Source organism: Delphinapterus leucas, chromosome 11, assembly GCF_059928025.1.
Source record: "Delphinapterus leucas isolate spDelLeu-1000000601 "Yukka" chromosome 11, BTC_Dleu_Yukka2, whole genome shotgun sequence".
In the NCBI taxonomy this organism is placed as follows: Eukaryota; Metazoa; Chordata; class Mammalia; order Artiodactyla; family Monodontidae; genus Delphinapterus; species Delphinapterus leucas.
In genome coordinates, this window is record NC_143139.1 from 11,995,202 (window position 1) to 12,021,523 (window position 26,322).

Genomic DNA, 26,322 nt, shown 5'->3' on the forward strand with positions numbered 1-26,322 from the left:
TATATATAGACATGGTATATATATATGATGGAATATTACCCAGCCATTAAAAAGAATGAAATAATGCCATTTGCAGCAACATGAATGGACCTAGAGATTGTCATACGAAGTGAAGTAAGTCAGACAGAGAAAGACAAGTATCATATGATATCACTTACATGTGGAATCTTAAAAAAATGATACAAATGAACTTATTTACAAAACAGAAAAAGGCTCGTAGATGTAGAAAACAAACTTATAGTTACCAAAGGGGAAAGGGGGAGGGAGGGATAAATTAGGAGATTAGGAGCTTGGGATTAACAGATACACACTACTGTACATAAAACAGATAAACAACAAGGACCTACTATATAGCACAGGGAACTATATTCAGTACATTGTAATAACCTATACTGGAAAAGAATCAGGTGTACAGAAGCATCTGTACACCTGAAACTAACACAACATTGTAACTCAACTATACTTCAATAAAAAACAACAACATAGGTAGAATAAATTATTTGGAACAAGAAGGATTTGAAAAATTGGGAGTGGTAGATTCAATGGGTGCCACTACCCATTTCTCATGCTCTTAGGGAAGCCATCACTATTCAAAAAGGGCATTTTTTTTCTTCTAAACCCAATATGTCCTCACAATTTTTCTTAATGCACTGCTTTAGGCACAGACATTGGAAGGTATGGAAACCTCTAAAAGTGTCTGTAAAAGAAATATGTATGTATGCAGTGTGTGTACATTTATTGGGGGAGGAGAGAGAACTCATAGCTTTCATCAAATTTTCAAGGAGGTCCGTGACCTCAAATGAATTAAGAGTTGCTAATGTAGAATAGAGCCTCTTCTTGATAATATAATGATGGACTTTCAGTAAGTAGGAGGACAATTGCCATATTCTTCTAAAATATCTTCCAGCATCACAGTCAGGGTTGGGATCTACCTGAAATTACCATTTCTCATTTTCTTCTGTTGCAGTTCATTTTTCACATGTATTTTTTATCTGATGAGAAAACTGAGATTAAGAGTTTCCGTCAAGAAGATTAACATGGCAGACATCCCCCTTCTAGCCCATGCTGACAAAGATGTGTTATGTACCAAGGCTCCCATCTCCATATCTGAGCTTCTGGAAGTGTACGAAAATGCCTGTCATGGTAGTAAGATGCTCTTACTCTAATGACCTTAGGTCTGTAATGGCAAATGAAATCAATGGAACTGGGAAATTTGCACAGGAATTTCCGGAACACAATCAAAACTTTTAAGTATTTTCCAGCTTTCCTTTGCTGCTATAAGGATACTGAAATGTAAATTCTAGGCAAATTTTCCATGGTACCTTCATCATGAGCCTGAAAAAGTGACGGATGACTGCAGACTGTTGAAACTTCCCCTTTCTGCAGAGACATATTTCGTTTTGTTTTTTTTTTTAATTTAAAAAGCATATATTAAGCATTCTGTTAACCGGCATTTTTAAAGCGCCTTCTAGGGACATCATATGATGTTAAATAAGGCCTTCCACAGACTTAAACTAGATGCATTTGAAATAAAATAGATGTAAAGTTCTATATCTAAATAACTAGAAAAAAGAAAAGGAAGTTCTAAAAGTTGAGAATAAAAAGAGTTGAGATTGTCTTGGAAGTTACTCCCAAGGCTGTAGCAGACAACAGATTTAGCAGACAATCAAGAGTGTGATGTGTCAGATGGTGGGAGGGTGGACAATTCAACTTTGGACTCTCTCAGTAATACTGTCCTGATCACATGTATATATTGTACTATTAGAATGTGGGCTAGCCATGCTAGATGACACATGGAGTATTATGTTAATGCAGACACAGTATTTCAAGAAAAATGTTGGCTAACTACATACGTTCTAGATGAGACCAACAAGCTTGGTGGGGATGTGGAGGAGGGCTGACCAGAGGGAAAATTCTAGAAACTATCAGAATAATTACTGAAGAAACTAAGGATGTTTAAGCCAGGAGAAGAGAAGTTCACAGTGTTGGTGAAAATGCTATTGACATTGCAGAAATAACCAAAATCAACTCTAAATACATCCATCGTGATCAAAAATTGTCTGAGCTCAAAACTAGCGTTATTCTCTCATCATTTGATGGAGTAAAAACTTGAATGTTTTAGTTCCCTCCGTTCTCCCCAAATTAGACCATGCACTGCTAGGTAATAGCACAAGGCCTGGGTTCTAACGGCTTCTTGCCTTCAGAGGTGCCATCAGGATCTGAGTCTGAGGACTGAACTTGTTCTTAGGGAGTCTTCTCTTTTGGCCTGGTGCTTTTATATTAAACAGAGAAGAAGAACGACAATTCAGAGGGCTAATCTCGTTTTTGTTTTGTTTTTTTTAATTTAAAAAGTATATATTAAGCATTCTGTTAACCAGCATTTTTAAAGCACCTTCTAGGGCCATCATATGATGTTAAATAAGGCCTTCCACAGACTTAAACTAGATGCATTTGAGATAAAATTTCTGCAGGGAAGAAATTTCTCTCTGCCAGTGACAAATTCTGAGAGAGTCACAGAGTGGTAGGAGCTGTCGTTTTGGACCAGAGCTTTTACCTCTTCGGAGCAGTTCCTCAGAGCTATATGAGAGGCTGACTCCCAGGCTACAGTCCTCAGTAAGATCCCCAGATAAAACTTAACTCACAAATTTTAGGCTGCACAAATTTTCTTCAGTCGACAGACATCTCAAAGGAACTCTTCAACTTCAGTCCTCAAAGAGATGTGGGATTTGCATCCCACCATTGCCTCCACCCACCTGCACAGACATATTTCTTGGAGGGAAAATAAACTCTCAGGGAAGACTTTCTGCCGCAAGAGCTATTCATTCTGCAATGTGTCCTTGAGGCCCAAACAGCACCTGGGGTGGAGCGGAGAGCTGCAGTTCAGGCAGATATCCTGGCTCTGTGTCTTCCTGTCCTTGTATCCTTAGGACAATGGTTTCACTCCTCTGAGCCTTAGTTTTTTCTCTTCTGTAAAAGAAGGCTGATATCCAACTTCGGCGTTGCTGGAAGGGTTGGAAATGATGTGTGAGAAAATCATATAGCAGCATCCCTACTTCAGAGTAAGTTCTCAATAAATGGTCCAGCCTAAGAAAATCATCACCACCATCACATTCTGATCCTTATTACTGCAGAGCAAATGTTAGAATAACTAGAAAAGAGTCATTTTCATCTCAGTGCTTATAATCAGCCTGCATGCATATCCAATATTACCTCTTTCGCTGAACCTTTCCACTGCTGATCCAAACAAGTGTGTAATTTTTCTCTGAACCCCTAGAGTGTGCACTGTTTATACAAATATAATTTAGTACCTTAGTAAACACTGCCGTGTATTATTTAGTGATTATTTTATGAATATTAGTCTCATTTCTCCACCCAAATACAAATTGCAGGAGGAAAGGTCTGTGTTTTACATAACTTGTAGTCTTTGGAATGCCCAGTGTAAGGCTTGACCAAATCATGCCAGAATTGAAGTTTTTTAGTAGAAGTGTATCTATCTAAACTAGACAGAATTACCTACATTCTACCCCTGATTCCATCTCCTTCCTGTGGTGAGAATATTGCCTTGGGGAAGGGTGAGTATGAGTATGGTCACCTGTCTGCAGGGGTCAATGAGACCAACCTTTCTTTTTCTTTCTTTCTTTCATATATATGACATTTTAACTACATTATTCAGGGTTCCATAGCCTTGGCATAAAGACTCATTTCTTAATTCCACAAACTCTTAATCTTTCCCAGTCCACAGCATGCTACGACCTGTGCACAGGTACAGAGATAAACAAGACACAGAACTAGACCTGTGCAGCTAGTCCTTGTTGCCAGGGATGTAATGGGGGAAAACAGAAATAAACAAATGGAAAACTTTTTGTGAGCCTAGGAAAAGTAATATACATGAGGTATTATGAGAGCACTAAGTAAGGATATCAGAGAAGGCTTCTTGGAGGAAGTGACTACAATGCTCAGTCTCAAAGCATAGTAGGTGTTGGGTTGTTGACATGGGGAGGGTTGGAAGGGGAGGAGAAGGCATTTGAGGGAAGTGGAAATGAGCAAAGGAGTGGCATCCTAAAATAATGTGGTATGTGCAGGGGATTACAAGGAAGCAGCTCAGGGTGGCTGGACCTCAAAGTGCACATTACATACGGCGGAGAAGCATGCCTGGAGCGGGGTAGGTGCAGGTCCAGGTCACAGTGGACCCCTTACACTATGTAAGCAAGGAGCTTGGCCTTGATCCTGTCCGTGATCAGAGCCATTGAAAGAGAAGGAGGGACAGGATCGATTTTGTGTTTTGCTTTGCAGTTTACTCTGGTAGCTGTGTAGATGGATTCAATGAGAACAAAACCAGTTTGGAGGCTGTTTAGGCCCGAACTAGAGACAGAGGTGATCAGAGTCGAGAAAGATTTAGGTGCAGTCGGCATGGCTTGGTGATTAACGAGACGTGAAGGACGAGAGTGAGAAGGAGTGAGGAATCACAGGTGACTTATGGGTTTCTTGCTAGGATGAGTGGGTCCTTGGTAGGAGTACCAGCTGAGACAGAGAACACAGAGGAATGAACAGAGGTATTGGGGGAGTAATGACTTGAGTTTGGACATGTTGAGTATTGAGTTTGAAAGACACTGGGTCATTTCTAGGAAGTGATTTCAGACAGTAAGTGTGATGTATAAAACTGGATTTCAACCTTAAGTTAATGATTTACGCTTCATCAGGCTATGGGCAGTAGTTTAAACCAGGTTACCCTAAGTGCGGTCTGAGGATCGGCAGATCAGCATCGCCCAGGAATTTGCTAGAAATGCAAATTCTTAGGCCTGATTTCAGAACTATTGTATCAGAATCTCAGGGGTTGGGGCCAGGAAGCTGTTTTAAAAAAACTCTGCAGGTAAATTTAAAGTTTGGGAAACACTGGTTTAATTATGTAAATGGATGAGATCTCCCATTGCTGAACCCACTTTTTTTTTTTTTTTCTGGTACCTGGGCCTCTCACTGTTGTGGCCTCTCCCGTTGCAGAGCACAGGCTCCGGACGCGCAGGCTCAGCGGCCATGGCTCACGGGCCCAGCCGCTCCGCGGCATGTGGGATCTTCCCGGACCGGGGCACGAACCCGCGTCCCCTGCATCGGCAGGCGGACTCTCAACCACTACGCCACCAGGGAAGCCCTGAACTGACTTATTAGTTTTAGGAAGGTTTTAAAATATAGAGTCCTTAGGATTTTCTAATCATGTCATCTGCGAATAGAAACGGTTGTTTTCCCTTGTTTCCAGTGTTTGCGGTTTCTATTATTTTATGCCTGATCGCACTGGCCAGAACTTTCAGTCCCGTGTTGATAAGAGTGATGAGGGCAGACATCCTTGACTTGTTCCCGAGCTTAGAGAGAAAGCATTCAGCCTTTCATAATTAAATGTGATGTTAACTGTAGGTTTTTTGTAGATGGTCTTTATTAGTTTCCCTCTATTCCTAGTTTTTTGAGAGTTTTTATCATGAATGTCTGCCAGATTTTGTGAAAAGGTTTTTCTGCATCAGTTAGTAGGATCATAGCATTTTTCTTCTTTAGTCTGTTGATATAGTGAATTATGTTGATTGAGTTTTGAATATTGAACAAATCTTGCGTATATGGAATAAATCCCACTTGGTCTTGACGTATTAGTATTTTTATATATTGCTGTATTGGATATGCTAATATTTTAAGGAATTTTACATCCAAATTCATGGGCGATATTGGTCTGTACTTTTCCTTTTTACTGTTTTTGTTTGATTTTGGTGTGAAAAGTTTCATGTGGTATGGGTGAAGGGGTCAGTTGTATGGTGATAGATGGTAACTAGATAACTAGACTTGCGATGATCACTTTGTAGTGTATACAGATGTTAAACTATAATTCTTACACCTGAATCTTACATAAAAATAATTTTTAAAACTCATGAGAGTAAAACTGGCGTCATAAAATGAGTGGGGAAGCCTACCTTTCTTTCTATTTTCTGAAAGAGAATATTGTATTATTATTTTTTTTTTTGCGGTACGCGGGCCTCTCACTGCTGTGGCCGCTCCCGTTGCGGAGCACAGGCTCCGGACGCGCAGGCTCAGCGGCCATGGCTCCGCGGCATGTGGGATCTTCCCAGACCGGGGCACGAACCCGTGTCCCCTGCATCGGCAGGCGGACTCCCAACCACTGCGCCACCAGGGAAGCCCGAGAATATTGTACTTTTAATGAAGTTATTTTTTCAAGCTTAATAATGTCGTTCTGGAGAATCCCTTAGCGTGGTAGGTGTTAAGGGAAGGAGGGACTGGCCCTGTGCATTCCTCCTCCACATTTAGAGTGTTCCTCTCTAGGGTCCCTTGTGCATTAGTAGAGTGGGAAGCTCAGTCTAGGAGATTCAAAATGTGGAGGAGATGCGTGTCTGACGTGTGTCTTCCGACTCACTGGTATTTTAAGAAACACTAAAGAAAGATTAGAGATTAGCACTTGTGTAAGCAGCTTATAGGACAGCTAAAATCTTAATTACTTTCTAATTACTTAGTACCTGCCCGTTAACTCTTTTCCTGTATATAATTAACAAGACTTTCCCATCCATCAGAAAGGATTAAGAGCTAAGGATTATAGAGCTATGAAACAAAGATTACTTTTTGAAAAAAGTATTTTATGGTATTTAGATTTAAATTTGACATATAGGAAGACTCGCTCTCTGTGGTGTACAATTCTATAGGTTTGGCCAAATACATAGAGTTGTATACCCACCACTATGATCTAGATACCAAATCATTCCATAGCCCTTCAAAAATTCCTTTCATTTCCCTTTGTAGTCAACTCCTCCTCTCACCCCCTGGCAGCCACCAATCTGTTCTCCAGCCCTATAGTTTTGCCTTTTTGAGAATATCATAAATAAAATCAGACAGTATAGAGTCTTTTGACTTTGGATCCTTTCACTTAGCAAAATGTGTTTAATATTCATCTATTAAATAATGTTATGTCACTCCATCCATCTATAAATCTTCTATTTTTCTTTCCCCCCAGCAAGGTTCCTGCTGGCTTTGTTTCTTTTGTCTGTGAAATCCAGGCACACCCAAGCTTCTTCCAGAAAATTATTTGGTTATTGATCACCTTGTTTATAGCTGCGTGACCCTATTACCTGATTGATAAGATCTGAGATAGATAACTGACCAAAAGTTCACCACACTAGGCAAGGCAATGACAAGTGAAGTGACCTGGTAGAAGAACTCTGTCCAACAGAGGCAGGGGGTGTTGATTGGCTAGTCTACTCCAATCCTCTAAGACTCAGTAGAAGTAGCGGAGGCAGAGCAGAAAGAGAAGCCACTTGGAACAGGGAAACACGATGCACCTCCTGAAGGTACCAGGTGACCAGGTCTTTAGAACTGCAGGGTCTTGAACAATGTTTCATTCTCCACATAGCCTTGCCGAAGCTCACCGTGTTCCTTGTCTTTCATGCGCCTCCTTGTATCCCATACTTTTACCCTTTTCATCGTTGTTTCTTTCTAGATGTTCAACATTTTCTTCTTCTGTCATTTCCTTTCTGTTTCAAGAACTTCCTTTATTATTCTTTCAAGATATTTTGATGACAGATTCTTTTCATCTTCCTTTGTCTGAGGATGTCTTTATTTCCCCTTCATTCCTGAAGGATCAATTCACTTGATAATAGAATTCAGAATTGACAGTTCTTTTATTTCAGGATGTGAAAAGTGTGCCACTTCCTTCTGGCTTCCACTGTTTCTGATGAGAAGTCCTCTGTTCTTCACCAAAGACATGGAGAATGTGGGAGGGTTTGACAGATAAGCATCAAGACATCCATGGGTCTGGTGTGTAGGAGTAGAGAAAGATGTGAAAAGTAATGGAGACAAAGGAGGGAGTGGAAAGACCCATCCAGAGACAAAACACCCTGCTGCCTCTGCAAGGTGTTTGCTGTCTTCAGAATCCTCTAATTTTGGTAAATACCAAGGGAAAGATTACTGAAAAATCCCCTTAAGCTGGTTAGCTGCCTATGTAACCTGCTTGGGGCTGCAGGTTAAGAATCATTCCCTGCCTAGAAAGGATAAATTGACATTCTTTCTCTATAATCTCATGGAGTACAATTCTCTTATAAGTAACGATTTAGAGAAGCACACTGTAGTTCACTAGCAATGCATCAGAGTAACCAGCAACACAGGCATCTCGGTCCAGGTCTGCTTTGCTGTAGTGGAGTAGAAAGATAGCTGAATACACAAGATATTTGCAGGGCTGGGCCTTGCTCCTGGCTCCCCTACTCACTTTATATGCAATCTTGAATAAATCATTTAATTTCTTTATGACAAATTTGTCAAAAGAGCTTAATGATGCTGGCATATGAGTCAAGGTCTGTTCAAAACTGTATAAAGTGATGTACAAATTCATATTAGTGGCTCAATGCAATTGGAAGATGGGTGTCAAGGGTCCCACTGAAGGGGATCGTAGCCTGGACCTTACACCCTGAAGCGTTTGGTGCGGAAGATCCAGCAATCAATTCTCAGATAAATATCATCAGTTAAGAGTTCCCAGCTGCCACTTGTGCTCTTTCTCTGTCACGTATCACTGAATTTTAGGTTATTCCTGACTTGTGGTTTCATGTGTCTGAGAAAATGCATATAACACCGATTAGGGAGAGATACTGGTATTTCTCAGTGGCACTGCTCACATGATCAATGTCTCCAATGAAGCAGGGGACACTGTGAGAATTATGTGATCATCTGTGTGTGTATATGTGTGTGTGTGTGTGTGACAGAGAGAGAGAGGAGAGAGGGGGACAGTATGCAAGGGCTTGTGTGTGTCAGGAAAAGGGAAGAATGGGGGGTAAGGACTAAAGGTAACAATGGAGAAGGAAAAAAGATTTTGAACTGCAATCTGCAAGTCTCCCCTTGGAAATCAACACTTTGTGTGCGAATTCAATACTTATTTATGGACAGGAGAGAGCCCAAGTCAGTTTGTAAGAACATCCAATTAACAGAAAAGCCTGTCCCAGTCTCACCCCACACTCTTGCAGCTTCTTTGCACCTGGGCTGATGCTCCTAAGCCTATGATGATGCGCTTAGGTAGCATGAGGGTATTACAGAGAGATAAATCAGGATGCAAAGGTCCTTTATTCATCTACTGGGAGGAAGGCAACTGGACAGCTCATTGGAGAAACACTCAGCTCTGTGAGTATTTCTCAACTTCTGGAGAGTTTAAGCAGGATATAATCAAAGGACTTTTGTTTGCGTGGGGTGTGGGGGGGGGTTCAATTTGGCTCTAAAACAAAGAAATGGAAGAAAAGAACACACTGAACCTGTGGGCCTGGACCAGGGATGGGGATGGAAATGGGAGAAAACATGGAGGAAATACACCCAAACTTCCTTATAATGCCATGTGACAAGCTAATGAGTGAAATTTGATTATTACAAGGTCATTGCAAACCTTGATTACTAAATTCACTTAGAAGCAACCCAAAACTGACCCTCCCTTTTGGCGGCTCCATAGCAAACAGTTTTCTGGGAAAGGAGGGATCTGGGGCACTAAGTGACCACAGAGCAAACAGTTCTTTACTCCCAGGGTGTGCTTGAAAACTAAGTCCAGGCACCAAGAGGCTGATGTGGGAGCGTGAGGGTGAGGGGAATGATACCAGAACCAGTGGGGGAATGACCGCAGTGCAGGACAGGTGTGCTAAACCTTCTCCCTCCGAGGTTAAAATGTTTGTTTGCTCCTAGCTGAAGCAAGGTACTTGCTGGATTTTTGTTTTTGTTTTTTTCACGGCTTTGGTTTGGGTCTTCCTTGGCTCTCCACATTATTAGATTCTCTCTGCCTCAGCGGGGCCCTGGGTGACGTTTATAGGTCCAACCACATCCATGGAGGAAATTGCTCCTTCGCCTATATTCGCCCCATCCTCGCCCATATCTTTGCTGAGAAAGAGGGAACTCGAAGCCTAGGGCGATAATAGTAGCATTAGAGAACCTGACTCAAGAATCTTCAGAAACTGCCCTTCCTTAGCTGGAATTTATGGAGCATCATCTGTAGCTTCCTACAGCTGAGCTCTGCTGCCTTGGATCTAAGGCAACAGTAACCTCAGTTCCCTCAAACCTATACCTTGAAATCTTACATTGCTGCATCCACTTTCTGCAGAGGAAGAGCTTGTAATTTTCGAAAGGGGAAGGGCTAACCGTGTTTTAAAAACAGGGAAAACATTCTGTCTCACGAAGGAATGAATTACTTGGCACTTTGGGAGGCAAACATGTGAAACCTCTGCTTGCAGCTAAAATCAAGTCTGATACTAGATTCAGGATTATTCAGCTTCCAGGGATGCCCTCGGAGTTCTTAGGAAAGCACAGTCAGGATAAGTTCAGCTGTAGGTGATACCTGTGGCCGACAGGACTGATTTCCAAGGCAGGACAAGGTCATATTTGTTCTGCTCATCCCAAAGATGTTACAGGGAAAACTGGAGGGTAAATCTACGACAGAAACACCCTAGGGATTGGTTGACTGTCCTAGGTACTCGAAAATGAAATATTGTACTCGAAATGCACAATAAATGTAAAAACAGTTATTATTCATAGCGCAAATCCCGAGGGCCACGAGGATTCAGGGATTAGCCAGGCAACTCTTACATAACTCTTTCCAAGGACAATTCTTTTATGTAACACATCACACTTGGAATTAGACAGGAACTCGTCCAAGCCTAGAGAAACTTGCAACTGCAATTTCAGAATTATATAAACATGCAAAAGAAACTCACCAGAGAAAAGGGGAAATGTAATCAGGGGTACATAGAAGTCAAGTGTGAATTTTAAGTTCTTTGGGGTTGTTGTTAGGGTTGTCAAAGGAATCCAAAGAAGTCCTCTTAAGACAGAATTTTGGGAGCAAAAATAAGTTAATAGTTGGGGCATCTGAAGGATGCAGAGGATTACCCAGCAAGTGCAGGTAGCAATTACCTCTCTGGTGCGTGACAAGGACCCTTCAGCAGATGGCCTGGAGGAAGGGGTGTGGGAGTCCAGGTGAACCTATGTCGAAACCATAAATTTGTGTGCAGGGCTTCCTTGACTGTCAGAAGGTCTACTATAAAAAGGTTACTCCTTTTTGAGTATTTTTCACCGAACACTCTACGCTATTCCCTCTTATTTTCCCCATTACCCTAAAAAGAAGATATTATTTGATTCATTTTATAGGTGGAGTGAGACCTAGAGAGGTTATGCAACTTATCCAAGGTCACATAAACAGTTTTGTGGAGCAGGAATTTGAGATTATTTCTATTTGATTCTAAAGCATCTACTCTTTACACTGTTTTGCCCCCTAAAGGGTGATTTGACTGACTAAGGTTACCTTAGCTTAGACCCTCACATTATAGACTTTGGATCTAACATAGTAGGATCCCAGTTAGAGTTGCCAGATAACATAGAAGATACCCAGATAAATTTGAATTTCAGATAAACAACAACAAGACAAGTTTCTAAGTATAAGTACGTGCCGTGAAATATTTGGGATATACTTATACTAGAAAAAAAGTCATTTGTTGTATAGCTGAAATTCAAATTTAACTGGTCTTCCTGTATTTTTATTTGCTAAATGTGGCAATCCTAAGCCTAGTAGGCTCTCTAGATTAAAGAAAGGAAAGTTTGTAGTTTCTTATTGCTTTGAAAGAATTGGTAAGTCCAAAAGCTTGATCTGAGGGAAATTCTCTAACTTTCCTCTGTGGCTTTGGCGGAGCTGGGGTGTGTCTGTTACTGGTGGCACAGTCAGAGAGTAATGCTGCTCTCGGCTGCCCGCCAAGCCATTCCCATGGTCCCAACCACACTTGGGAGAGGCACAAACTTTGCCTGTTTACCAGGGCCAGAGAGGGCCCGCAGCACAAGAATTGGATTCAGGGAGTAGAGGAACTGGCAGAATATTTTCTAAAGCCACTGAGGGCTTTATGAGGTGAAGATCAGCTGACGCTTTACCTATGGTTTGACGGAGAAGGTCACAGGAAGGTCACAGGATCTCAGGACCCAAGTTTCAAAGCATTAGTTCTCTTTATTTATTTATTCACTCATCTGACAGATATGTATATGGCATACCTACTATGGGCCGGGTACTGTTGTAGGTTCTGAGGCTACAGAAATGAACAAAGACTGAAAGAGCAGCCTCATGGAGCATATTCCAGTGGGGGATCAAGACAAGATCCATTGCATGTGTAGGTGATCCAGGACCCTGGCCAGCATCACCATCCCTGGTTCCAGCTCACAGAGTAGTCAATGTGTTTTTGTTGAACGAGTTGAGGACTGGCCAGGATCGAAATAAAATAGTAATTGGGGAAGAGAAAATAGAGAAAAATATCTTGGAGGCAAGGATTTATTAATAATTTTACATGATTTTGAGAGTAATAGGAAAAAGTTGATAAAAGTTACACAATATAAGTTTTGAAGGGTGTGCAGTGTGGCAGAGAGAGGGAAAAGATGGTTAGCATGAGCTAAACATTGTTGGGAACAATTGAAGTTAAGAATATTAGCATAAATCTATAATGAATGAAATATGGAATTCTATGAAAACAAGCTCCCAGGCCATAGATTATGGACAGGTTGGCTCCAGGTGGGAGATTAAGGTTGTTTGGAAGTTCTGTGGAGGTTTTTCAGAGTCTTCCTTCCCAGATTAAGTGCTATCGACTTCTGTTATAGAGAAGGAGAAAGAAAAGTATTCTTTAGCTTAACATAAATCATGCTAATTTATTACATGTTATTATAACATGTAATAAAAATTTGTTATGTTCTTTTATTTGTACTTGAAGAATGACTATGTACATTTTTGTAGCTAAAATGAAAGTCTGGGAAAATTATATTGGATAGCTCCTTGATTTAAATAGGAGAAAATGTTGAAGATTTCTGAGGAATATGTGGCTAGAAAACTTTATATCTGGATGTGGAGTTAAAGCACACGCTTACTACTTAATCACCCCACACTGTCTTCTGTGTGCTTGTGTGTGTGTGTGTGTGTGTATTGGGATGTATTGAACACTTCCGTGGTGTTGGTACACCAGGTTCAGAGTTTCCCCTATCCAGACTACTACACTGTCATCCCCAGAACTAGGAAAGAAGTCTCTGGATCACATGAGAAGTAAATAAAATAAGGACCATAAAGAACAAAGGCCATAAAAAATGGGTCAATAAACATTTAGAGTCAGGTTATTTTACAGCTAGATGGAAAAATATGTAAAGCTTAAAGAATTTTTCAGTGCTGCAAAGACTATAGACATTCTTTAGTTCATTTCTCTCCCTTTATAGATGGTAGAACTGGTGATCAAACAGAAGGACATCATTATAATAAATTCACATAGAAAGTTAGTGGCAGATTTATTGGAGCAACAAATCCACCCAGATTTTTGAACTCTATCAGTTGCCAGTTTATATCCCACTCTACTGAGCGTTTCCCTTGATGTATACCACATTCTCTTAAAAATCCCTTTAAAAGATAACTTCTCCCTTTTGGTGTCAACACAAGATACTGAGCTTCTTTATCAAGGTGTTTTTCTCCCCACCTCCAGTTTATCGTCAGGGTCTAATAAGTAATGGTTCTCATACCTTGAAGGGTCTTCTTTTTTTCTCTTACTGTCTAAGGAGCCTGAAAGAAAACCATCAGCCCCCCAAGGACCAGCAGAATGAGTGACAATTCTACTGTGGCCCCTCCAACTTCAAACCAAGGTCCCATCACCCCACGCAAAGGACCCCCCAAGTTCAAGCAGAGGCAGACTCGTCAGTTCAAGAGCAAGCCTCCTAAGAAAGGTGTGAAAGGGTAAGACCAAGATTAAAAATTAGACTTTCTATTGTTTTTTTCCCTCCATATGGCTGATTCACTTTGTTGTACAACAGAAACTAACACAGTATTGTAAAGCAATTACACTCCAATAAAGATCTATAAAAAAAAAAAGAGTGATTTGGCTTTAAGAAATTAATGCTCACAATATTAAATAGACTTATAAAAATTTCCAACCCCACCCTCTGTTTTCCTATCTAACAGAATCTTTGCTGAATCATGTTTTCAGTCCTGGAATCCTTTCTACAGGAAAGGATTCCTGGTCTACAGCCAGAATTAACATGGAAAATGGAACCTTCACAGTGACCTTCAACTTGACCTTTCAGACTTTTCTTGACCACTCTCCTTCGCTGATGTAACCTGTGCTTTAATCTGGAACACAGAAACACTGGCCACTTCTAGAGCACACCATTTATTTTTATGGTTTCAAATCTTCTCTCTTCAGTTCTTTGTTTTTCTCTTTCTCTTCTTGGCAAAATCTTGTTTATTTTCAACACACACTCATGTTAATTTCTTCTGAAAGCCATTGCTGACTCCCTTAGACAAACATTGTCATTACTTCCATGTTTGCATTTTGTACATTCAGCGATGGTAACTTGTGTTATTTTATATTACATTTATTTCTTGTCATCTGTTCCCTGAGACTGAGATACCTCAGAGAAAATTTGTGTGTTTGTTTTTTTCCTTAACTCCCAGGGCCTAACACAATGCCAGGGACATAGTAGATGCTTAATATGTACTTTTGGATAAACTAAACAAATGGATAAATTAATCATTTTAATGACTTTCATATTGTTTTCTCATTCCAATTTCTATTTTAAAAAGTGGAGCTTGACTAAATTGCCCCACTGATCTCTCTCTCTTTTTTTTTTTCTGGCTCTCAATTGTCTTGAGCTAAATTTTTACAGAGGGGAAACTATTCCTGCTCTGGGACACATTGTCTAAAACCTGCCTGAGTGCCATTTCCTTTGCGCCAGCTCAATGCAGACAGAAGGGATTTCTCAAATACAAAAACATAAACTTCTTGTTCTTTCTCTTTGAATCAGGAAACTCTTCACATGACTTATTCCAGGATCCTTTGGCTCCGATATCAGCTAATTTCTCTTGTATTTTTTTTCCATAGGTTTGGAGATGACATTCCGGGCATGGAGGGACTAGGAACAGGTGAGCTACCCAAAGATTTCAGTGACTCTCACCCTTGGAATTTCACCTTTTTTTCTACGTCAGGCCACATGGGGCATTTGAAAGTTACCAGAAATACCTAAGGCAGCAGATGCTTTAAAGACCTAGAGAAGTGGGGTTTTAACTTAACTTCCAAAATAAGTATGTGTATGCCCAGAGGCTAAAGCTCTAAAAGAAATCAGACTTGCCCCAAAGTTTAATGAATCTTCGTGTTTGTTAAATGCCCTTGAGGGCACACAGTGATGAATTGCAGTCTTTCACGGTAGAAGGATTCTTAGAATGAGTCTAGACCAACTTTATTTTTCAGAAGAGAAATCTGAGACATAGAGGAATTCAGTGACAATCTGAGACCACAGAGCGAGGTACTGGAAACAAGGGTGGGGCCAGGAGAGCCTTTTCACTCTACAGGGCCAACCACTCCCTCACCTACTTCCTTTTTTCACACATCCTCTGGCACCCAGAACAGGGCCCTACATACTGAAAGTATCCAGTACAATATTTTTTAATTGGCTAGAATTTTTATTTGTTGGATAATGCATGCAAATTACTGCACATCCTTTTTTAAAAAATTATTTATCCTATTTATTGATTTTTGGCTGCACTGGGTCTCTGCGGCTTCACACGGGATCTCTCTAGCTGCGGAGAACGGGGACCACTCCTCGCCGCGGTGCACGGGCTTCTCATCGCGGTGGCCTCTCCCGTTGCGGAGCTTGGCCTCTAGGGGCACGGGCTCGGCAGTCGTGGCTCGCGGGCTCCAGAGCTCAGGCCCAGCAGTTGTGGCGCAGGGGCCCAGTTGCTCCACGGCATGTGGTGTCCTCCCAGACCAAGGCTCGAACCCATGTCCCCTGCACCTGCAGTCGGACCCCCAACCACTGCTCCAGCAGGGAAGTCCCCTGCATGTCCTTTTAAAAATTAATTGACGTTATTTTTTAGAGTAGTTTTAGGTTTATAGGAAAATTAAACAGAAAGTACAGAGTTCCTATAGACCCCTCTGCCACCTTCCTCTCCCTGTACATTGTTTCCTCTATTATTAACATGTTGCATTATCGTGGGGCATTTGTTATATTTCATGACCCAATATTAATACATTGTTATTAACTGAAATAGCTTGTTCATTCTTTGTGTTGTCCAGTTCCTTGGGTTTTGACAAATGCACAATATCCTGTATCCACCATTACAGGTTCATACAGAATACCTTCACTAGCCCCCCAAATCTCTTGTGCTCTACCTGTTCATCCCTTTCCCCCCGTAAACTTCTGACAACCACTAATCTTTTTACTGTCTCTATAGTTTTGCCTTTTCCAGATGGTCCTACAGTTGGAATCATATAGTATGAGTTCTTTCACTTAGTAATATTTATCTAAGCTCCCTCCATGTCTTTACATGGTTTGATAGTGCATTTCTTTTTATCACTGAATATTTCATTATATGTTGTACCACAGTTTATTTATCCTATTGATAGGCATCTTGATTGCTTCCAAGTTTTGACAATTATGAATAAAGTTGCTATAAACTTCCTTGTGCAGGTTTTTGCGTAGCCACATGTTTCCAGCTCATCCAATACACTTTTGATAAATGGTGGCACTCATAGCAATCAGTGTCCTTTCCGGGCAGCTCTCAGTTTATCTACTTTTTATTGTCTAATGCCGCTCCTCGGATCTCCAGTAGAATTTCTAGCCACTTTTATAAAGCTCAGATGCTACTCTTTTAAATCAAATGCTTCTCTATTTTGGCCAAGTGTGTATAAGACCAGAAAATTCACTTTTGACTCTGGAACACATCCTTAACCCTGCCAACATATTTGGAACAGTGGCAAAAGGTTTATACTGATGGAAATTCTGAAGTCTTTGATCTGGCTCTAGTCTAGTCTCTACAACTGTGGGATGTTTTGCTGGGTGTTTAATCACTCTGGGTACCAGCCAGCTTCCCTGTAATTCGGGAACAATAATATCTTATTGCTGGTGCAAGAGACTGGATGAGATGACGCCTTGAGATCACTTCTCAGTATGCGGTGGGATATAAGCATTTCAGAATGTAAAGGAGCTTAAGAGCAGTCAGAGAAGCCCAAGAAACACGTCTGGATTGGTAAGGAGTAAGGAGACTGGATTTCCAGACCATGGGAATTTAAAGCACCCCTATTTCTCACTTTAACCCTTGGCCTAACTAGAATTCCACCTCTGTTCCCTCTTTAGTGGTTTTGTGAGACTCCGTGTGATCAGAGAGCTACACCCCCACAGGATAGCCCCAGTCAAAAGCCTTGGATCATCTCCCCAAAAAGGATGCAGAATAAAACCAACACAAATACCTTGGGAGCCTGTTCTGGGGGAATCAGAGCCCTGCAGAGGATTAAACAACTGGTCTGATCCTTCCTGGGATGAAGGGCCATTCTAGACAACTTCCCGGTCATCTAGACAGCATATGGAAGGGAGGGGTGAGGGGTCTCTGCCTGAAGGATGCCCTTTTGAGCAGAAGAGGCTCTCCTAGGGGTGAGATTGGCTTATAAGTTCTTCTTTTTTCCCTTGCAGATATCACGGTGATTTGTCCTTGGGAGGCATTCAGCCACTTGGAGTTGAACGAGCTTGCTCAGTTTGGGATCATCTGAGGCACCAGAGGTTCTGCCACTCTCAACAGCACCTGCTGTAACTTTGGTTACTTCTGCCCTATTGATCTGCCAGAGTCTTGACATACAGCTGTCGGAAGTGGTTTCTTTGGCTTACACAGTCATTTCCCTTAAGTTACTACTAAGAGTTCTCTTAGTGTCAGACTCTCTCACGCAGTATAGTTTAGCTCAGAAGAGCGGGTGAAATCAACTTTCGATAGGGCCTTTCAAACATTACCACTTTTTCCGATCAGCTGGTTAGAAGTCATCAGTATTTCTCTAAAGTTTAAGCCTCTCAAATCTGTTTTTGCTAGGCATTAATTATGATCGGTATTAGCCTTTTAAGATACCCTTTATGTCACTCCTCTACTTTTTTCTTTAATAAAGGAGATACCTCGAATCTCATGATGAAGTTGTATTAAATGCTATATGCAGATATCTGATGCCCTGTTCTGAGACCCAATTAAACAAAGACGGCACAGTCACACAGGAAATAAATAAGCACAGTGCATGCAAAGAAGCATAGGATTAAGAGTCAAGTTCCGATTCTGCTTTATAACTTTGTAAATCACGGACTCTCTGGGTCTAAATTTTACTGGACTAGGTTATCCCTGAGATCTGATGCAGCTTTAAATTGTACAGTTCTGAGCTGGTGGCAAACTGGAGATTTAAACTCAAGACTCTGAGCCTTCTGAGTGCCTTGATTCAGTGGCTTGAAAAGATTTGTATCCTTTAAAGTTTAGACTCAGATGCAAAAGATAGGTAGCGGAATCGGAAAAATAAAACAATGGTTTGCTTCACCAGTGAAGTAGTGTCAGATGTAATGTGCACATAGCTATATTTCCCCAATACTTTCAAGGCAATTGTGCAATTCAAGGGCTGCCTCTGTCTGGCTTGGATGCTTTGGGTACTAGCAGTATTAACTTCTTCATTTCAGTTTTGTAATTTGTTGCAAAAGAATGGAGTAAATTAACTGAAGAGAGAGGCAGGATGATAGAGGGGAAAGAGATTTGGGTTCTAATCCTGGCACCATCATTTTGGGCAAAGATCTCACTCTTGGGATCCTCCAGTTTGCCTGAATTAAGTAATCTAAGGTTCACGGTAGCGATAAATTTTGTGACTTTGTCTGAGCACGGGAACGAGAGATGCTCAGCACTGGAGAATATTTCTTCAGAACATTTCTTCGGCTGCAGGCTCTGCTCTGCACTCACTGTTTTGCACAAATGACATTGTTACCTTCTGGCCAGAAATCTAAAAGCCCAAGGGACACATCTGGATTGGAATGGGGTAAGGACACTGGGTTTCCAGATCATGGAAATTTAAAGCATGCCTATTTTTCATTTTAACCCTTGGCCCAACTAGAATTCCACTTTGTTCCCTCCTCATGTTACCGAGTCCAAGCTCGTATTGCTCACTGCATGACAGGCCGAAAAAGGGGCAAGGAAGAGTGACTTTATTCAGAAAGCCAGCAGACCTAGAAGATGGTGGACCAGTGTCCCAAAGAACCATCTTGTCCAGGTTTGGTTGCTAGTTTATTTTTCTTTTAAACTGGGGTATAGTTGTTTTACAATATTGTGTTAGTTTCTACTGTACAGAGAACTGAAGTGGAGTTCCCTGTGCTATCCAGCAGGTTCTTATTAGTTATCTGTTTTATACATATTAGTGTATATATGTCAATCCCAGTCTCCCAATTTATCCTACCTCCTGCTTTTCCCCCTTGGTGTCCATACATTTTTTCTCTACATCTGTGTCTCTATTTCTGCCTTGCAAACAGGTTCATCTGTACCATTTTTCTAGATTCCACTTATATGGATGCTAGTTTCTTTTCTATAACAAAGTGGCGGAGGTGTGAGGAGGTAAAATAAAAAGGTGATAAATTGTTGCAAATATTTTCTGGTCCTGGCCAGACTCTGGAGGGGGTTGTTAATTTCTTCTTTCCTGTAGCCATTCACAGGTGGCCTAGTCAGGATGTTTCCTCTGAGCTTAAACAAAGGCATTTTAGCTTAACATTCAGGCATGGGAGCCAGGGTTCCAGGCGGGCCATTATGCATACTTTAAGTTATAGGCAACATCCCTTTAGTGATTAACTTGTAGCAAAAGCAATAAAATACAAAGGTTAAAGTAAAAGAAACAGATCCAGTATGGAGTCAGATTTGTTCTTCCCTATTATACTTAGTGAAAAATAAAAAGTATAAAAGAAAAAGTAGGGGGCTTCCCTGGTGATGCAGTGGTTGAGAGTCTGCCTGCCGATGCAGGGGACGCATCGGTGCCCCAGTCCGGGAAGATCCCACATGCCGCAGAGCGGCTGGGCCCGTGAGCCATGGCTGCTGAGCCTGCACGTCTGGAGCCTGTGCTCCGCGACGGGAGAGGCCACAACAGTGAGAGGCCCGCGTACCGGAAAAAAAAAAAAAAAAAAAAGAAAAAGTAGGGTATAAATTCAAAAGTGAAACCATGATATGCAAGGAGTGTAGTGGTAAGGATGTTTTCCCCCCCGCAGGAGCTCATGCCTCCACCCATGTGCCTGTTTTTGAGCAGCTGCTCCGTTTGGCAGCCAGAACCTTCAGTCTGCACTTGCTCATCCCAGTGGAAGGGTGTGCCTTTCACTTAGGGATGCCTGTGCTCTTCTCCAGCTGGGGAGATCTGTCCACATTTGGCTTACTTTGCAAATGTTTCCTAAACATGAAGCAATAATGCTGACACAACAGAATTCACCCAAAGGAACGTAGCCAATGGCCAGGATGGAGAAGGATCTAGAAACCATGCTATGTGAAGAACTGTTGAAGAATGCATAATATTTAGTCTGAAAGAGAAAATGTTCATTGCCAATAAATTTTTTAAAAGTTGCAATGAACAGGATGGAGCAGACCTATTTCATGTAGGATTCTAGTATTTAGTAGTAAGCTAGAATAGATATAATTTATTTATTTGTTTCCAGTTTATTGAGATATAATTGACATACAATAATGTATAAATTTCAGGTATACAGCATAATGATTTGACTTACATACATCATGAAATGATTATCACAATAAGTTTAGTGAACAGCTGTCATCTCATATAGATAGAAAATTAAAGAAATAGAAAAATGTTTTTCTTGTGATGAGAGAACTCTTAGAATTTACTCTCTTAACAATTTTCATGTATAACATACAGCAGCATTAATTATATTTATTATATTGTACCTTACATCCCCAGTACTAATTTATCTTATAACTGCAAGTTTGTATCTTTTGACCGCCTTCATCCAATTCCCTCTCCTCCCATCCCCCCACCCCCCCTTGGTTACCACAAATCTGATCTCTTTTTCTATGAGTTTGTTTGCTTGTTTGTTTGATTTTGAAGTACATTTGACCTACTACACTATGTTAGTTCCTGTTATGAAGCATAGTGTAGAATAGACATAATTTAAAGCTTATTCAAGCACTAGAGTTTCGTTCTTTCTATTCCTAAATTCTATTTTTTCTATTATTTTTAATAAGATACAAGAAAACCTTTATTACACAAATAGCACATGTGAAAGAGATAAAGGAAAATTATTATCCCCATCAAAATCCTGGGAGCAGAGATGCCATACTCAAACAGAGTAATTGGGGAAATTTTAACAAAGGGACTATTTACAAAGGCTTGGGAAGGATTAAGGAGAATCTACAAAAGGTAATAGAGTAACTTGGGGCTAGCAACAATTTTGGGGCTATGTGACCAACCTAGGCCTGGAGGAACCCTAAGAGGTCAGCTCTAATCATAAGGAAGTGCACCCCCCAACCCCGAGAGGGAGGTGGTCTCCAGTAGTAAGATACAGCCAGCCCACCGTGATCCCATGGGTAATCAGGAGGGGTGGGAGTGAGGCTAATTAATACCCCAATGTTGTTCTCCCATCCTCTACTTTTCTGTTGATGCCTCCCATTGGATAAACCTAACTTGAAGTCAGGAGGCAAAGGAGCCCATTGATGTGGTGAGTAGGGTTCACCTTCAACACCAAAGATCAGGTGGAGAATGGATGTAAAGGGGCAAATTGGACATAGCCAGCAGAGCAATAGTATCAAAGAACAGACACTCTTTGTTAACCAGTGATCTTCACTTAAAGTTGGGAAATAGCATGGATACATTTAAAACCTCCAAAGTTGATTCTAATATAAACCCCAGAAGCGGAGGAAGCACAATGTCAAATAGGAAGAACACAATAGATGAAAAAGAGCAATTGCAGAAGGGAATTCTCATAGAAGTTTAGGGTTTGGAGGATTTTTTGAAATCTTCTGACACTTTCTTGATAGTAAGAGCCACTGAGAATCTCTTGTTACAAACACATGCAATTTGCACCTCACACCAGGTTTTCTGAATAAGAATCTCCAAGGAAAATATCTTAGAATCTATATTTTTAATATGGGTCCCCAATGCTTCTTAATTTGTGTCCGTTTGAAAACACTGATGTGGTCCAAGCCTATATTTTAAACATTGGGAATTAGCGAATTCTTAGCGTATTGCCGTCCAGTGACAGATTTAACTGGCTCTGAGATAGTAGGTAGATGTGCCCCTGGGCTGAACAGCTGGCGTTTGTCAGGTGGAGTAAAATTGAAGCTTTGTTCGCACCCAGACACACCAGGGACAAAGCTAGTGGCAGAAGCTGAGCTCTGCTGCAGTAAAGAGATAAGGCACCCACACCTGAGGTCAAGGAAGACCCGCCCGTCTGCCCACGCACAGGAAGCCTCCTTGGGGGTCAAAAAGGGAGGGAGTACCACCCCATAATAAGTGTGGACATGCACCCACAGGCCTCTGCGGTGGGATCCATCCAAGCAAAAAGTTGCGCACACATGTTGGGGAGCATCCTAGGGCAGGTCAGGTGTGAAAAAAGAAACAGGATAATTGACCAAAGGTAAACAAAGACCTAGAAGAACCATCCTATATAAGGGATTTAAATCACCTCTTTACTGACCTTCTCCTCATTAGGAAGGACGCCCATACCCTTTCTCTCTGGGTGTGTATTTCTGCCTAGCTTCTGACTTTAAATAAATAAACTGCTTCTCTGTGGGCTCTTGTGTATTTCTGCCTAGCTTCTGACTTTATAAATAAATAAACTGCTTCTCTGGGGGCTCTCCCATACGTTGTGCTGTGTCTCTATTAATATACTTTGTACCTGTTTTTACAGTTTTTGCCTTCTTGAAATATTCTTACTTTCACTGGGTGTAAGAGCCAGGGGAAGTTTGCTTCAAGCCTCTTGCCCCTGGTGGTCTAGTGGCTAGAATCCCTGGTTTTCATCCAGGCTTCCCAGGCCCAATTCCTGGGCAGGGAACTAAGATCTCTCTTCAGGAACGCTCACTGCTTTCTCTCCGAGATCAGTTCCACTTGCCCCCAAAACATATGTAATATGTGTGAGAACAGGGGCTAAGAGTCGTGTGTTCGGACTCTCAGACCGTTGTGTGGACTAATAAGATAGACGATGCCTCCCTCCTCCACACCTAACCCAGTTAGGCGCTTCTTCAGCTGCAGAGAATGTCAGAGAGTTCAGAATCTAAGTGTTGGACAAATTCCGAGAAGCTAGAGCCAGACAGCCACCATTATTCCCAGGGGTCACCTTTTGCCATTGCCTGGCGTGGCCACCCTCCCTCTGCAGCCTCTGTCTCTCTCTGGCGGGACTAGGTGGACCAGGGAGAACGAGAGCTTTCTCTGGGCAGGTGAGGCAGTGACCTTCGCTTACCCTCCACCCCTTTCCTATCCTTGGGTAGAAGCTGGGGTTGATGGTGCTGGTGATGTAGACACCACCCCCCATTCCAGAGTTCCTAGCATTACAGTTACAGAAAACTGTATATAAGGAGAAGGTGCTCCTCTGGTGTGCACACCCTAGGCAAAGAGACACAGTCGCTGTTAAACAATTGCCACTGGGCTCTTGTAAAAAGATCAAGAATCACCATAAACGGAGGAAAGGAGAGCATTTTCTCGACAACTAGAGAAGCGAAGGGAAAAGATACACAGACAAGAATAATCAATAAGTCCAATATTTAGCACAAGAGGAAAAATAATCACACAAGACCGAGCAACATAAAAACTAATATTATGAGAACTGAGCAGATATGACACTGAATTATTTCAAGGAGAGAAACAGAAGAGAACTTCTGTTTTATAAAAGGCCAGAGGGGAAGGCTTATACAGGCCATAAAAATTGTGTGTTTGTGTAAACTAGCATGTGCTTTTTTTTTTTTAACATCTTTATTGGAGTATAATTGCTTTACAATGGTGTGTTAGTTTCTGCTGTATAACAAAGTGAATCAAATATACGTACACATGTATCCCCATATCTCCTCCCTCTTGCATCTCCCTCCCACCCTCCCTATCCCACCCCTCTAGGTGGTCACAAAGCACTGAGCTGATCTCCCTGTGCTATGTGGCTGCTTCCCACTAGCTATCTATTTTACGTTTGGTAGTGTATATACATCCATGCCAATCTCTCACTTCGTCCCAGCTTACCCTTCCCCCTCCCTGTGTCCTCAAGTCCATTCTCTAACTCTGTGTCTTTATTCCTGTCCTGCCCCTAGGTTCTTCAGAAGCAATTTTTTTTTTTTTTTAGATTCCATACATATATGTTAGCATACGGTATTTATTTTTCTCTTTTTGTAACTTGAAGTGAGCTGCTTGACTTCTCGCTTCATTAGGGCAGAGTCAGGCTGCTGAAAACTGAAAATTAAAAGCGAGGATCGTGTGGACGATTGTCCACACCAGTGGACACCATCTCCTTGCGGCAAAGCAGTCGGGAGCGCTCTGTTCTGCCTGGCCCTGCCGCAGAGCACCTGCTAGGTAATCAGCTAATTCACTCGTCTTCTTGGGGCTCAGTGTTTGAGGATTAAAGAAAGGATATTGGATGAAATAATTGCCAAGGACCCTTCCGGTATAAAACTCTAAAACTCAGGTAATAAATCTAAACATATTTCAAACATGAGCAAACCATCCTCTTTATGGCCAGAGGTCCAAGGCACTGAGACTGTTTCCAGCTTTTCTCAGAATGAGTGGTTAACTACTTTCCTTTCACGTTTCTCCAGGGTCCCCTAAACCAAATCATGCATAGTGCTGCCACCTGCTGTCATGAATGAACATTTCATGAACCCTGGGAAGACCATTTCTATTAGACTTTGGAATCCATTGAGCTAATTCTGAATTTGTTCCCCCTTATTGACCAGTTTAAACTGTTGTGCTACTTGGCTGTCCACGTTTATCATGTACATGTTTGCCTACACACAAGATAAACATTAAAAGAGTATACAAGTGAACATAGTACAACGTCAAGCCCCTTTTCTACCCAATGCCCTATGTCCATAATCCAATATGACTGTTGTCCTTAAGAAAAGGGGAATTTGTGGCTGAGTAGTATTCCATTAAATATATATACTACATCTTCTTTATCCATTCATCGGTCGGTGGACGTTTAGGTTGCTTCCATGTCTCGGCTATTGTGCTGCAATGAACGTTGTGGTGAGTGTATCTTTCTGAACTACAGTTTTCTCTGGTTATATGCCCAGGAGTGGGATTGCAGGATTATCTGGTAACTATTTTTACTTTTTAAAGGAACCTCCATAGTGGTTGTACCAATTTACATTTCTGCCAACAGTGTAAGAGAGTTCCTTTTTCTCCACACCCTCTCCAGCATTTATTATTTGTAGACTTTTTGATGATGGCCATTCTGACCAACGTAAGGTGATACCTCATTGTAGTTTTGATTTGCATTTCTCTAATAATTAACGATATTGAGCATCTTTTCATGTGTTTGTTGGCCATCTGTATGTCTTCTTTGGAGAAATGTCTATTTAGATCTTCTGCCCATTTTTTGGATATTACTCAGCCATAAAAAAAGAATGAAATAATGTCATTTGTAGCAACATGGATGGGCCTAGAGATTATCTTACTAAGTGAAGTAAGCCAGACAAAGACAAATATATGATATCGCTTATATGTGGACTCTAAAAAAAAGAGCTACAAAGGAGCTTATTTACAAAACAGAAAGAGACTCACAGACATAGAAAACAAGCTTATGGTTACCAAAGGGGAAAGGGGAGGGGGAGGGATAAAATAGGAATTTGAGATTAACAGATACACACTGCTATATATAAAATAGTTGACCCACAAGGACCTACTGTATAGCACAGGGAACTCTACTCAATATTTTGTAGTAACTTATAAGGGGAAAAAAATCTGAAAAAGAATATATATATATTTATATATATCTGAATCACTGTGCTGTACACCTGAAACTAACATGATATTGTAAATCAACTCTACTTTGATTAATAAATGAAAAAAAACAGTAGAAAATATTAAGAAAAAAGGAAAAAAGGGAATTGGGACACAGACACAGAGAAACACAGGGAAGACGGCCATGTGGCAATAAAGGTAGAGACAGAAGTTATACTGTCATAACTAAGAAACATCTGGTACTATCAGAAGCTGGATAAAGCAAGGAAAGGTGCTTCCCTAGAGGTTTTGAGGGAATATGGCCTGACCAACACCTTCACATCAGACTCTAGCCTTCAAAATTGTGAGAGAATTAATTTTCGTTGTTTTAAGTCACCCAGTTGGTGACACTTTGTTACGGAAGCCTGATTTGCCTTTGTTATGGCAGCGTCGTAGAAAATGAAGATACTGGTTAAGTCTTGAAAGGAATACAAAAGATAATTATTTCTTCAGTCACCAAATTTTTCGAGCATCAATTTATGTCAGGTGCTCTTGCTAAGTGCTGCAGACATGATAAGGAACAAAACCAGACATAGTCCCTAGCTTTGTGGTACTTACCCTCTAG

General features: G+C 41.2%; 1 protein-coding gene across 1 annotated transcript; it reads left to right on the forward strand.

The window, feature by feature from the left end:
* Positions 1 to 13,479: 13,479 nt before the first annotated feature.
* Positions 13,480 to 17,883, forward strand: PDE6H (phosphodiesterase 6H). The gene is made up of 3 exons (XM_022577075.2): positions 13,480 to 13,741; positions 14,886 to 14,926; positions 17,470 to 17,883. The coding sequence occupies exons 1-3, from the start codon at positions 13,608 to 13,610 to the stop codon at positions 17,544 to 17,546; spliced, it is 252 nt and encodes an 83-aa protein (XP_022432783.2). The 5' UTR covers positions 13,480 to 13,607; the 3' UTR covers positions 17,547 to 17,883.
* Positions 17,884 to 26,322: the final 8,439 nt, after the last annotated feature.